Source organism: Pseudoliparis swirei, chromosome 19 (genome assembly GCF_029220125.1).
Source record: "Pseudoliparis swirei isolate HS2019 ecotype Mariana Trench chromosome 19, NWPU_hadal_v1, whole genome shotgun sequence".
In the NCBI taxonomy this organism is placed as follows: domain Eukaryota; kingdom Metazoa; phylum Chordata; class Actinopteri; order Perciformes; family Liparidae; genus Pseudoliparis; species Pseudoliparis swirei.
Genome location: NC_079406.1, coordinates 27,189,395 through 27,201,740, shown reverse-complemented (window position 1 = coordinate 27,201,740; position 12,346 = coordinate 27,189,395). Strand labels below are relative to the sequence as shown.

At 51.1% G+C, this 12,346-nt stretch overlaps 1 protein-coding gene and 1 pseudogene across 1 annotated transcript; both read right to left on the bottom strand.

Moving 5' to 3' along the window:
• Positions 1-221: 221 nt before the first annotated feature.
• LOC130210200 (melatonin receptor type 1A-like) lies at positions 222-1,237 on the bottom strand. Its single transcript, XM_056440225.1, is given in 2 exon segments — positions 222-691; positions 693-1,237. Coding segments are annotated over 2 exon segments (477 nt in total). The 5' UTR covers positions 872-1,237; the 3' UTR covers positions 222-393.
• Positions 1,238-10,093: 8,856 nt separating this feature from the next.
• LOC130210201 (melatonin receptor type 1A-like) lies at positions 10,094-11,320 on the bottom strand (annotated as a pseudogene).
• Positions 11,321-12,346: the final 1,026 nt, after the last annotated feature.

Sequence of the window (12,346 nt, the reverse complement as noted above, 5' to 3'; positions counted from 1 at the left end):
AATTGAAATTCGATATAACAATAAATGAGATATTTTTCCCGAATAAATATGAAATGTATTTAATAAATAAGGAATTGTGAAACAGAAATTATTATTATCAAAGCTACAAGCGCCACAGGAGGCAAAGACTTCACAACCAATCAGAGAGCTCAGTCCTCCTCCTCCTCCTCCTCCTCCTCGGGGAACAACTCATCGTTATGAACTTCATGCGGTGCGTGAAATAAGTGAAGAGTGATCCTGAGGATGTCCAGCAGGGGGCAGCGTGAGGCCACCATCCGGCCACCGCAAGCTCCCCGAGCCCCAACGGTGTGATCTCCCACGCCTCCCTCCCTCTGCAGGCAACGCCTTCGTGGTGAGCCTGGCGCTCGCCGACCTGGTGGTGGCGCTCTACCTCTACCCGCTGGTGCTCACCGCCATCTTCCACGACGGCTGGATCGCCGGCGACGCCCACTGCCAGGTCAGCGGCTTCCTGATGGGCCTCAGCGTCATCGGCTCCATCTTCAGCATCACCACGAACACGGTGAGGAAGCTGCGGACGTCGTGCGGCTTGATCTTCGGTCGCGAGTCCGGCTTCACGCGGCGCCGCGCCCGCAGGACCAGGATCCAGATGCGCAGGTAGCAGTAGCCGACGACGCCGACGGGCGCCACGAAGTGCACCGCCGCCACGGCGACGGTGTACGGCGAGCTCGCCGAAGGTGCAGGAGTACACGCGCGGGTCGTACCGCAGCGAGCCCACCGACCAGTTGGGCGCGACGGCGAGGACGGCGAGCGCCCACACCAGCGCCACGTAGCACGCCGTGTTGCCGCGGGAGAAGAGCCGGTGTGCGGTATTAACTGGTTTTTGAATTAACTGGTTTTGGTACGCGTGCATGAGGCAGATGTGCCGTAGGAGTGGCCTCGAGTTGCCTCTCAGGACCCGTCTGACTAACTAGGAAATGCACATTTCCATCGCTTAGCCTCTGTCACGTTCTTTTTATGTAACGCTAATGTTTTAAAGACTAAACACGGATGACTTTGCTGTAAAATGTGATACCTGTTCAGGAGGCTGTAGTTGAGACGCCGAGGACACGGAGCGAGGACAAAGTAGGTGACTCTGCTGGTGCCTGTTCAATATACGACTAACTTCAATAAATACTTGACAAAATGCTCTTGTTGTCAGTCTGATATTTATGTTATACGTCGTTATCTGACGTCAAGTCGATGTGAGACCAGTTTACTCTTAATACAGTGTGTAATGAAGCATGTAGCCTGTTGTTTACACCCAGCTCGCCCACCGCTGTCAACTGGGAAACTGATCGACTCAGATTAAGTTGTGATACCACAACAAGACTCTGTGCTGTCTTCACATCTCTTATGTTTTATATTCGAGACTACGGATCAACATATATCCTCGTAACTATACTCTACCCTGTGCAGCACTCACTGTCCAGATTAAACATGACTGTTACCTGTTGTTTTGTTACGATAAGGACACACATAACTACACACAGGAGTGAGCGTGTCTTTTGACACATGACGGGGGAGCAGCTTGCTCCAGCCTTCATTTAGGATTTCGACGGCATTAACGAAACGTTTTCCACCTTCATGACTAACATATCACGGAGCTCGGTTGGCGACGGAGGGGGGCGGAGCTCGGAGGGGGGCGGAGCACGGTAGGCGACGGAAGGGGGCGGAGCTCGGAGGGGGGCGGAGCTCGGTTGGCGAAGGAGGGGGGCGGAGCCGTGGGCGACGGAGGGGCGGACCACGGTGGGCGAGGGAGGGGGGCGGAGCTCGGTTGGCGGAGGGTGCGGAGCTGGTTGGCGACGGAGGGGGGGCTGGGTGAGCCGGCTGGCGAAGGAGGAGGCGGAGCTCGGTTGGCGACGGAGGGGGCGGAGCTCGGTTGACGACGGAGCTCGGTTGGCGGAACATGGTGGAACATTTTATTTTGAAGGCCTGTGATGATGAAAGATTTTATTCTGAAGGCCTGTGATGGTGGAACATTTTATTTTGAAGGCCTGTGATGGTGAAACATTTTATTTTGAAGGCCTGTGATGGTGAAATATTTTATTTTGAAGGCCTGTGATGGTGAAACATTTTATTTTGAAGGCCTGTGCTTGTAAATTTTTTATTTTGAAGGCCTGTAATGGTGGAACATTTTATTTTGAAGGCCTGTGATGGTGGACATTTTTTTTTTGAAGGCCTGTGATGGTTAAACATTTTATTTTGAAGGCCTGTGATGGTGGAACAAGCCTCTCATGGACCTGTGATGTTATCGGATGATATTCAACACAAATATTGGATTTTTTGGGTCGCCGGTGAAAAGAAAAACAACAACAAAGCGACCCGAACCAACCGGTGACTAGGAATGCGCGATATAAACGATATCTGATATAAGCGATAAAAATGGCCTACGATAGAGATCTTAGTTATATTGCTCTATCGCGATATTGCATGTTTGACGCGATCTATCCATGACCCGAAATATAAAGTGCCACGAGTGTCACGATGTGTACAGGATGTGGACCCAGCGGATGTGGACCCAGCGGGACGGGCGGTGATCGCGGGAGGCGCGAGGCAGGAACGGGTAGGCACTAGGCAGACGGATGATCGGCTGGCTGCTGACGGAACGAGTAATCCTCTGGCGTATAACAATAACGCATGTGACAATAGTACAATGATCCCACAACTCGTGGGTGTCAAGCTGGGGTTCTTATAGTCCCGTTGATTTGTGATTGCTTGCCGGTGTATGCGGCGGCAGCGGAGTCCGCCACGCCCCCACCGTCAAGCCCGGTGACACGGTCGCGACCGTGACAACGAGCTGCAACCGTCTGCAACGCATCGTCCGCGACCCGCGAAATTTAAAAAGAGCCACGAGCTGCGACCGCATCAACGCATCATCATCTAAGTAAATATGGCTGAAAGCCAAACGGAGGAGCTGGTGAAAAAGAAAGGTGCAACTTCCATCATTTGGAATTGGTTCGGATTTAAGCGGACCGACGAGCAGCAGCAAGCTATACTCTGTAAAGTGTGTGGGCAACAATTCTGGCTAAGAGGTAACACGACTAACCTGTTTTACCACCTCAAAACGAAACATATCGGTGAATACCATGAGAGCCAGGCAATGCAGCCAACCCCAAGCTCAAGTCCGAAGAACGCAGTAAAGAAAAAACAGGAACCGATCCAGTCCTCCATCCAACAATCATTTTCAAAGGGAACACCTTACAATAGGAAGAGCCCGCGATGGATGGAAATTACAAGGGCCATAGGGGTCTACTTGTGTAAGGACATGGTCCCCTTTCAAGCAGTAGAGAGGCGCGGCTTTAAGGCCATGATCAGAGCTATTGATCCACGATACGAGGTGCCTAGCCGCAAATACTTTACAGAAACAGAGATGCCAAAATTGTATGCCGAGCTCCGAAAAGGTTGAAAAGAGCTGTGTGACTTGAAATACTTCGCCACTACAACAGACCTGTGGTCGAGCGTACCATGGAGCCTTACCTCAGCCTGACCATTCACTATATAACGGACGATTGGAATCTTGGCAGCGGTGTTTGCAGACGTCGTACTTCCCCTCTGAACATACGGCCGAGGAGATAGCACAAGGACTCAAGGAAGCGCTTGAGTCATGGGGTTTTAAAGAAGAACGCCAAGTGTGCATCACTACAGATAATGGATCGAACGTGGTCAAGGCCGCGTCTCTGAATGATTGGACCAGGCTGTAATGCTTCGGACACAGGTTGCACCTTGCCATCGGTAGGTTAAAACATTTTGTCCATAATATAATAATATTTTAACATGAGATAGCAAAATTTAAATGGACCCTTCTGATCCGATTATATTTCTAATCGGAATAGATCTATTCCTATCATGCAATCTTAATGTAAGCTACTGTAGGCCTATATATGGCATTCACAAAAGTGGTGAGCGACGTCGTATGTCTCTCGCTGTTATGTTGGTCTTGACTTATATGATATATGTAAGGATAATGTTGTCCAGAACGCCGGTCATTATCGGAAAATAAGCACTGACAGGGCGAACCGGACCCCGACGCAGTGGGTGTGGTGTGTGTGTGTATTATAGATTAAATTAACTAATAATATCTTACAAATTTGTCAACAGAAAAAGCGTGAAAGACCCCGAATCGACCGCGGTAGCCTTGTGCAAGAAGATTGTGAGTTCCTTTTCACACTCTTGGAATAGAAGAAAAGAGTTGAAGAAAGCCCAGGCAGAACACAATCTTCCCTTACATCGACTCATCACAGAAACACCAACAAGGTGGGGTTCACGCCAGATGATGATCCAGAGGATGCTAGAACAAGAGAAGGCCCTATCACAGGTACTGAGGGCAAACAGGAAAACCAGGCACCTGGTACCCACTTGGCAAGATACAGATGTCTTGGAATCTGTAAGCAAGACCCTCGGCCCACTGCTGGAATTCACAGACGCTGTCTGGGGAACAGTATGTCAGTGTGTCCTACATCAAACCTGTTCTCCATCTTTTTAATAACACTGTTCTTGCTGCAGCTGAAGATGACACTGAGCTGACCAAGGACATGAAAAAAATCATCCTGGAGTACCTCAACGAAGTACTCGGACCCAGAAACGGTTGACCTTCTGGATATGGCCTCCTTGGTCGACCCACGGTTCAAAGATACATATATAGCTGATGACCGCCAGGAGTTCATGAAGACCAGAGCGGTGGCAGAAATTCAGTCACTGTTGGAGGTGCAAGCTCCAATGGTCACAGAGCCACACAAACACAGAAGTTGCAGCTGACGGTGCTGAAGCTGCTGATGTACCTGTTGAGAGGCAAGCCAAGAGGGTGAAACGGAGCCTGGGAAGCTTTTTCAAAAAGGCCTCCGATGGCACAGCCGCTCTCGCTGACAGAAAGGCCATCGAAGTGGAGCTGAAAAGTTACCTGCAGACAATGCAGGTTGATGGAGAGACTGACCCACTGGACTGGTGGCGGCTGTACCAAACTAATTTTCCAAGGTTGGCAAGACTCGCCCAGAAATATCTCTGCATCCCGGCCACAAGTGCTCCTTCTGAAAGGGCATTTAGCATTGGTGGTAACATAGTTACATGCCATCGGTCTCTGTTGAAGCCAGAGACTGTGGACAAGCTTGTGTTCCTGGCGAATAATCTTTAGACCTGTAACAACTGAAAAACGGTGTAAACACAAAATCTCAGTGAGTTCCCATTCCTAAGATTTGTTGTTTTTCTGTTCTTTGCATCTTTTTTTTACCTACATTTGGTGCGTTCTGCACGGTTTTTGCACTTTTTACTGTCTATGGCACTACTGTTAAGAAATTTTATACTTGAAAGTAAACATGTTCTTTAGTTGACATATATGTCCCTTATACTGGAAGTGTATTCTTTATTCAAAAAATGTATTATACTAATTTCATGTTCATTTCAAAATTGTATGTGTGCACAATAAATGTTCTCAAAACGACATACTAAGTTTCTTTCTTCTTTTGTTTTATACATTTAGCAGTTTGGCTTTCCTTAGAGTCTATGTAACCTGTTCTGAAATGGTTCTATTATGATTTACAGTATATATCGTGATATATATCGTTATCGCAATAGCTGCAATGTATATCGCAATATGGATTTTAGGCCATATCGCCCATCCCTACCGGTGACCTCTTTGTTTTACCCATAATGCATTGCCTGTCAACCCCCAGACTGACCCACTAAGAGCACATTCATAGATGCAGACGTGTAAATAACCTCCTGGCAGGAGTCAACTGGGTGATGGATGGGGACCGTTGGCACTGGTCCCACATTGTGTGTGTGTGTGTGTGTGTGTGTGTGTGTCCCCCCGCGTACCGTCTCCCGGGCCTCATGCATAAATAACTCTTATCGGCAGATCGGGGACGCGCTCTGCTCGGCGACTTCTGAGGCTTCACGACCCGAGGAGAGCGCGAGGGACTCACCTGAGACTCACCTGAGAGGACGACTGTTGATCAACACAAACAAACAAACAAAACTGAGGTCAACAACGCCGGGTGAGCGATCAGAGGATCCCTAAAAGTTGCCCCTTCTTTTTTGGGGTGGAGTTTTTATTTAGTTTCATGTTTTCAATTCTCACCTGAGAGGAAGTTGACTTTCAGGAAGTCAACAACAACAACACTTCTACAGAAGTCAACAACACTACAACAACAACAACACACACAAAAATTCAATTCAATTCAATTCAGTTTATTTGTATAGCCCAATTTCACAAATTACAAATTTGTCTCGGAGTGCTTTACAATCTGTACACATAGACATCCCTGCCCCAAAACCTCACATCGGACCAGGAAAAACTCCCAAATAACCCTTCAGGGGAAAAAGGAAGAAACCTGGAGGAGAGCAACAGAGGAGGATCCCTCTCCTAGGATGGACAGATGCAATAGATGTAATGTGTACAGAAGGACAGATTTAGAGTTAAAATACATTCAATGAATATGACAGAGTGTATGAATAGTTCATAGTAGGCATATTCCACGATGGAGACCTCCACGATCCATCAGGCAGATGGCGGTGGGGAGGAGGAGTGGGCGGAGTCTCAACAGGACAGTGGCGTAGTCATGAGCAGGAATTCCACGACCCAGACGCGTCCGTACGTGTTCACGATGAAAGAATAGACGTATATCACATTTAAGGAAGACTGCCGGCTTCAGATGATGCAATCATAGGATGCTGGAGAGTGATTCTTGATTTCCTTTATGTACATAAAAGCAACACAATTATTTTAATATATTGAGGGAGGGTCAGAGTGGCGTTGTTGTTGTTGTTGTTGTCGTAATGCCCCAAAATCGCATAATGCTGGAACATCGGGCTCAAGAAGGAGTCGACTGGAAACTTGTTCATGAGATATTTATATTTTACTGTATATTATATTTTTTTAAATTTCTTTTCCTCATTCTGTCATAAACATATTTTTGGTTGACATGTTTTTTTTTTGCACAAATAAGAAACCAGGATTTTATGAGAACCCAGATTAATAAAAACTCACTGATGCTCAACCCCAGAACAAAAATCACCTTTTCTCAACCAAACATGAAATAATTAAAATATATCACTTTAAAAATAATAAATGTAGCTTCACAACTTTTTGTTATTCAATTCCTTATTTTTTCCCAATGTTATAATGTATTGACCACATTCACGGGTCAGGTACTTATATTTTAATATTTTTTTGGTGATAATTTTCTCTTTCAACATGTATTTTTTTTAACGCAGCTGAACCTCGAACACGTCGTTCTGGTTTGATTACCGGGACGCTCTGCTTGTAACATTTCATTTCCAAACCGAGGTATTAAATCATAAACTTTAGTGACGCCAACACGATAAGTTTCTTCTTCAGTTTCTGCTCTGTTGTCGTCTTCAGTGTTCGTGGCCGGAAACAAATTTGTTGTTGTTGTTGTTTTCGATGTGGCCCCTCATGTGAAAGCTGGCGTCGCTTAGTGTAAATATCCATTTGTTGCTCATGTAACGTCCAAACACACGATGTGGACGCCTTGTATGTACTCGTTATTCTCCTGGTCCCTGATATGCATATATCTATAGATATAATAGAGATTCTCCACTGGACACTTCTCTCTGCTCGCCTTCACTGACGGTGGAAACCTTTACTTAACATAGTTTTCAGGCAACTAATCCGAAAGCAACAGTTCAAAAGCTGCAAAATTTATTAAAACGGATAAACATTAAAATGTAATTTTAGTGCAGTTTCATTTCTTAATTCCTTCATGAATAAATAACATTCAAAAGCGTTTCTGTCTTCTTCTTTCTTTTAGGTAGTTGCTTACAGAAAACTGTTGTGTTTTTGTGCCTTGTGGACAGAAGCAGTATTTATTTTCTGAGGAGGAGGAGGAGATAATTTTCAACTCCTGGTTTCATTTAACTTTATTTTTACATAATGTACCAAAACACTGGCAGATCTCAGGTAAATAATGAATTAAAAATACATCTGGTTTGAAACACTAAGTTCACGACGTATGTTTACAAGATATTTAGCTAATTTTCGGTTTTAATTTTAGAGTAGTTAAATTAACATAGTTTGGATTTAAATTAAGTTTCATAACTTGGAATTAACGTCTCGTGAAAAAAAAAGTTTAAGTTTTTTTTTCACCCACCGAGCTCCGCCCCCCTCTGTCGCCCACCGAGCTCCACCCCCCTCTGTCACCCACCGAGCTCCGCCCCCTCCCACCGAGCTCCGCCCCCTCGCCCACCGAGCCCGCCCCTCGCTCCGCCAACGAGCTCCGCCTCCGCCAACCGAGCCCCCTCCGCTCGCTCCGCCTCCTTCGCCACCGAGCTCCGCCCCCTCCGAGCTCCGCCCCTCTGTCGCCAACCGAGCTCCGCCCAACCGAGCCCGCCTCCGAGCTCCGCCTCCTTCGCCCACCGAGCTCCGCCCCCCTCCTTCGCCAACCGAGCTCCGCCCCCTCTTCGCCAACCGAGCTCCGCCTCCCTTCGCCCCTCCGAGCTCCGCCTCCTTCCCAACCGAGCTCCGCCCCCCTCCGCCCACCGAGCTCCGCTCCGCCAACCGAGCTCCGCCCCCCTCCTTCGCCAACCGAGTTCTGCCCCTCCTTCGCCAACCGAGTTCTGCCCTCCGTCGCCCACCGAGCTCCGCCCCCCTCCGTCGCCCGAGCCCCGCCCCCCTCCGTCACCCACCGAACTCCGCCTCCTCCCAACCGAGCTCCGCCCCCTCGCCACCGTGCTCCGCCCCTCCTCCGCCTCCCTCCGCCAACCGAGCTCCGCCCCCCTCCATCGCCAACCGAGCTCCGCCCCCCTCCATCGCCAACCGAGCTCCGCCCCCCTCCATCGCCAACCGAGCTCCGCCTCCCGCCACCGAGCTCCGCCTCCGAGCTCCGCCCCCCTCCTTCGCCAACCGAGCTCCGCCCCCCTCCGAGCTCCGTCCCCCTCTGTCGCCAACCGAGCTCCGTCGCCAACCGAGCTCCGCCCCCCTCCGAGCTCCGCCCCTCCGCCCACCGAGCTCCGCCTCCTCGCCAACCGAGCTCCGCCTCCTTCGCCAACGAGCTCCGCCCCTCCTCGCCAACCGAGCTCCGCCCCTCGCCTCGCCAACCGAGCTCCACCTCCTCCAACCGAGCTCCGCCCCTCCTTCGCCAACCGAGCTCCGCCTCCTCTCCGCCCGCCAACCGAGCTCCGCCCCTCCTCGCCAACCGAGCTCCGCCCCTCCTCGCCAACCGAGCTCCGCCCCTCGCCACGAGCTCGCCGCCCCCAACCGAGCTCCGCCCCTGTCGCCCACCGAGCTCCGCCTCCTCGCCCACCGAGCTCCGCCCCTCCTCGCCCACCGAGCTCCGCCTCCGCCCACCGAGCTCCGCCCTCCTTCGCCAGCGAGCTCCGCCCCCTCCGCCTCCCGCCCCCCTCCGCCCAACCGAGCTCCGCCCCTCCGCCCACCGAGCTCCGCCTCCTTCGCCAACCGAGCTCACCCCCTTCGCCCACCGAGCTCCGCCCCTCCGTCACCAACCGAGCTCCGCCCCTCGAGCTCCGCCTCCTCCCCGCCTCCGAGCTCCGCCCCCCTCCGTCGCCAACCGAGCTCTGACGCCCACCGAGCTCCGCCCCCCTCCTTCGCCAACCGAGCTCCGCCCCCCTCCTTCGCCCACCCAGCTCCGCCTCTCCGCCAACGAGCTCGCCCCCTCGCGCCACCGAGCTCCGCCCCCCTCGCCCACCCGAGCTCCGCCTCCGTCGTCAACGCTCCGCCCCCCATCATTTTATCTGATAAGTATCACGTGAAAACAATTGAAATTCGATATAACAATAAATGAGATATTTTTCCCGAATAAATATGAAATGTATTTAATAAATAAGGAATTGTGAAACAGAAATTATTATTATCAAAGCTACAAGCGCCACAGGAGGCAAAGACTTCACAACCAATCAGAGAGCTCAGTCCTCCTCCTCCTCCTCCTCCTCCTCCTCCTGGGGAACAACTCATCGTTATGAACTTCATGCGGTGCGTGAAATAAGTGAAGAGTGATCCTGAGGATGTCCAGCAGGGGGCAGCGTGAGGCCACCATCCGGCCACCGCAAGCTCCCCGAGCCCCAACGGTGTGATCTCCACGCCTCCCTCCCTCTGCAGGCAACGCCTTCGTGGTGAGCCTGGCGCTCGCCGACCTGGTGGTGGCGCTCTACCTCTACCCGCTGGTGCTCACCGCCATCTTCCACGACGGCTGGATCGCCGGCGACGCCCACTGCCAGGTCAGCGGCTTCCTGATGGGCCTCAGCGTCATCGGCTCCATCTTCAGCATCACCACGAACACGGTGAGGAAGCTGCGGACGTCGTGCGGCTTGATCTTCGGTCGCGAGTCCGGCTTCACGCGGCGCCGCGCCCGCAGGACCAGGATCCAGATGCGCAGGTAGCAGTAGCCGACGACGCCGACGGGCGCCACGAAGTGCACCGCCGCCACGGCGACGGTGTACGGCGAGCTCGCCGAAGGTGCAGGAGTACGCGCGGGTCGTACCGCAGCGAGCCCACCGACCAGTTGGGCGCGACGGCGAGGACGGCGAGCGCCCACACCAGCGCCACGTAGCACGCCGTGTTGCCGCGGGAGAAGAGCCGGTGTGCGGTATTAACTGGTTTTTGAATTAACTGGTTTTGGTACGCGTGCATGAGGCAGATGTGCCGTAGGAGTGGCCTCGAGTTGCCTCTCAGGACCCGTCTGACTAACTAGGAAATGCACATTTCCATCGCTTAGCCTCTGTCACGTTCTTTTTATGTAACGCTAATGTTTTAAAGACTAAACACGGATGACTTTGCTGTAAAATGTGATACCTGTTCAGGAGGCTGTAGTTGAGACGCCGAGGACACGGAGCGAGGACAAAGTAGGTGACTCTGCTGGTGCCTGTTCAATATACGACTAACTTCAATAAATACTTGACAAAATGCTCTTGTTGTCAGTCTGATATTTATGTTATACGTCGTTATCTGACGTCAAGTCGATGTGAGACCAGTTTACTCTTAATACAGTGTGTAATGAAGCATGTAGCCCGTTGTTTACACCCAGCTCGCCCACCGCTGTCAACTGGGAAACTGATCGACTCAGATTAAGTTGTGATACCACAACAAGACTCTGTGCTGTCTTCACATCTCTTATGTTTTATATTCGAGACTACGGATCAACATATATCCTCGTAACTATACTCTACCCTGTGCAGCACTCACTGTCCAGATTAAACATGACTGTTACCTGTTGTTTTGTTACGATAAGGACACACATAACTACACACAGGAGTGAGCGTGTCTTTTGACACATGACGGGTGAGCGGCTTGCTCCAGCCTTCATTTAGGATTTCGACGGCATTAACGAAACGTTTTCCACCTTCATGACGAACATATCACGGAGCTCGGTTGGCGACGGAGGGGGGCGGAGCTCGGAGGGGGGCGGAGCACGGTAGGCGACGGAAGGGGGCGGAGCTCGGAGGGGGGCGGAGCTCGGTTGGCGAAGGAGGGGGGCGGAGCACGGTGGGCGACGGAGGGGGGCGGAGCTCGGTTGGCGAAGGAGGGGGGCGGAACTCGGTGGGCGAAGGAGGGGGGCGGAGCTCGGTTGGCGAAGGAGGGTGCGGAGCTCGGTTGGCGACGGAGGGGGGCGGAGCTCGGAGGGGGGTGGAGCTCGGTTGGCGACGGAGCTCGGTTGGCGACGGAGGGGGGCGGAGCTCGGTTGGCGACGGAGCTCGGTTGGCGGAACATGGTGGAACATTTTATTTTGAAGGCCTGTGATGATGAAAGATTTTATTCTGAAGGCCTGTGATGGTGGAACATTTTATTTTGAAGGCCTGTGATGGTGAAACATTTTATTTTGAAGGCCTGTGATGGTGAAATATTTTATTTTGAAGGCCTGTGATGGTGAAACATTTTATTTTGAAGGCCTGTGCTTGTAAATTTTTTATTTTGAAGGCCTGTAATGGTGGAACATTTTATTTTGAAGGCCTGTGATGGTGGACATTTTTTTTTTGAAGGCCTGTGATGGTTAAACATTTTATTTTGAAGGCCTGTGATGGTGGAACAAGCCTCTCATGGACCTGTGATGTTATCGGATGATATTCAACACAAATATTGGATTTTTTGGGTCGCCGGTGAAAAGAAAAACAACAACAAAGCGACCCGAACCAACCGGTGACTAGGAATGCGCGATATAAACGATATACGATATAAACGATAAAAAATGGCCTACGATAGAGATCTTAGTTATATTGCTCTATCGCGATATTGCATGTTTGACGCGATCTATCCATGACCCGCGAAATATAAAGTGCCACGAGTGTCACGATGTGTACAGGATGTGGACCCAGCGGATGTGGACCCAGCGGGACGGGCGGTGATCGCGGGAGGCGCGAGGCAGGAACGGGTAGGCACTAG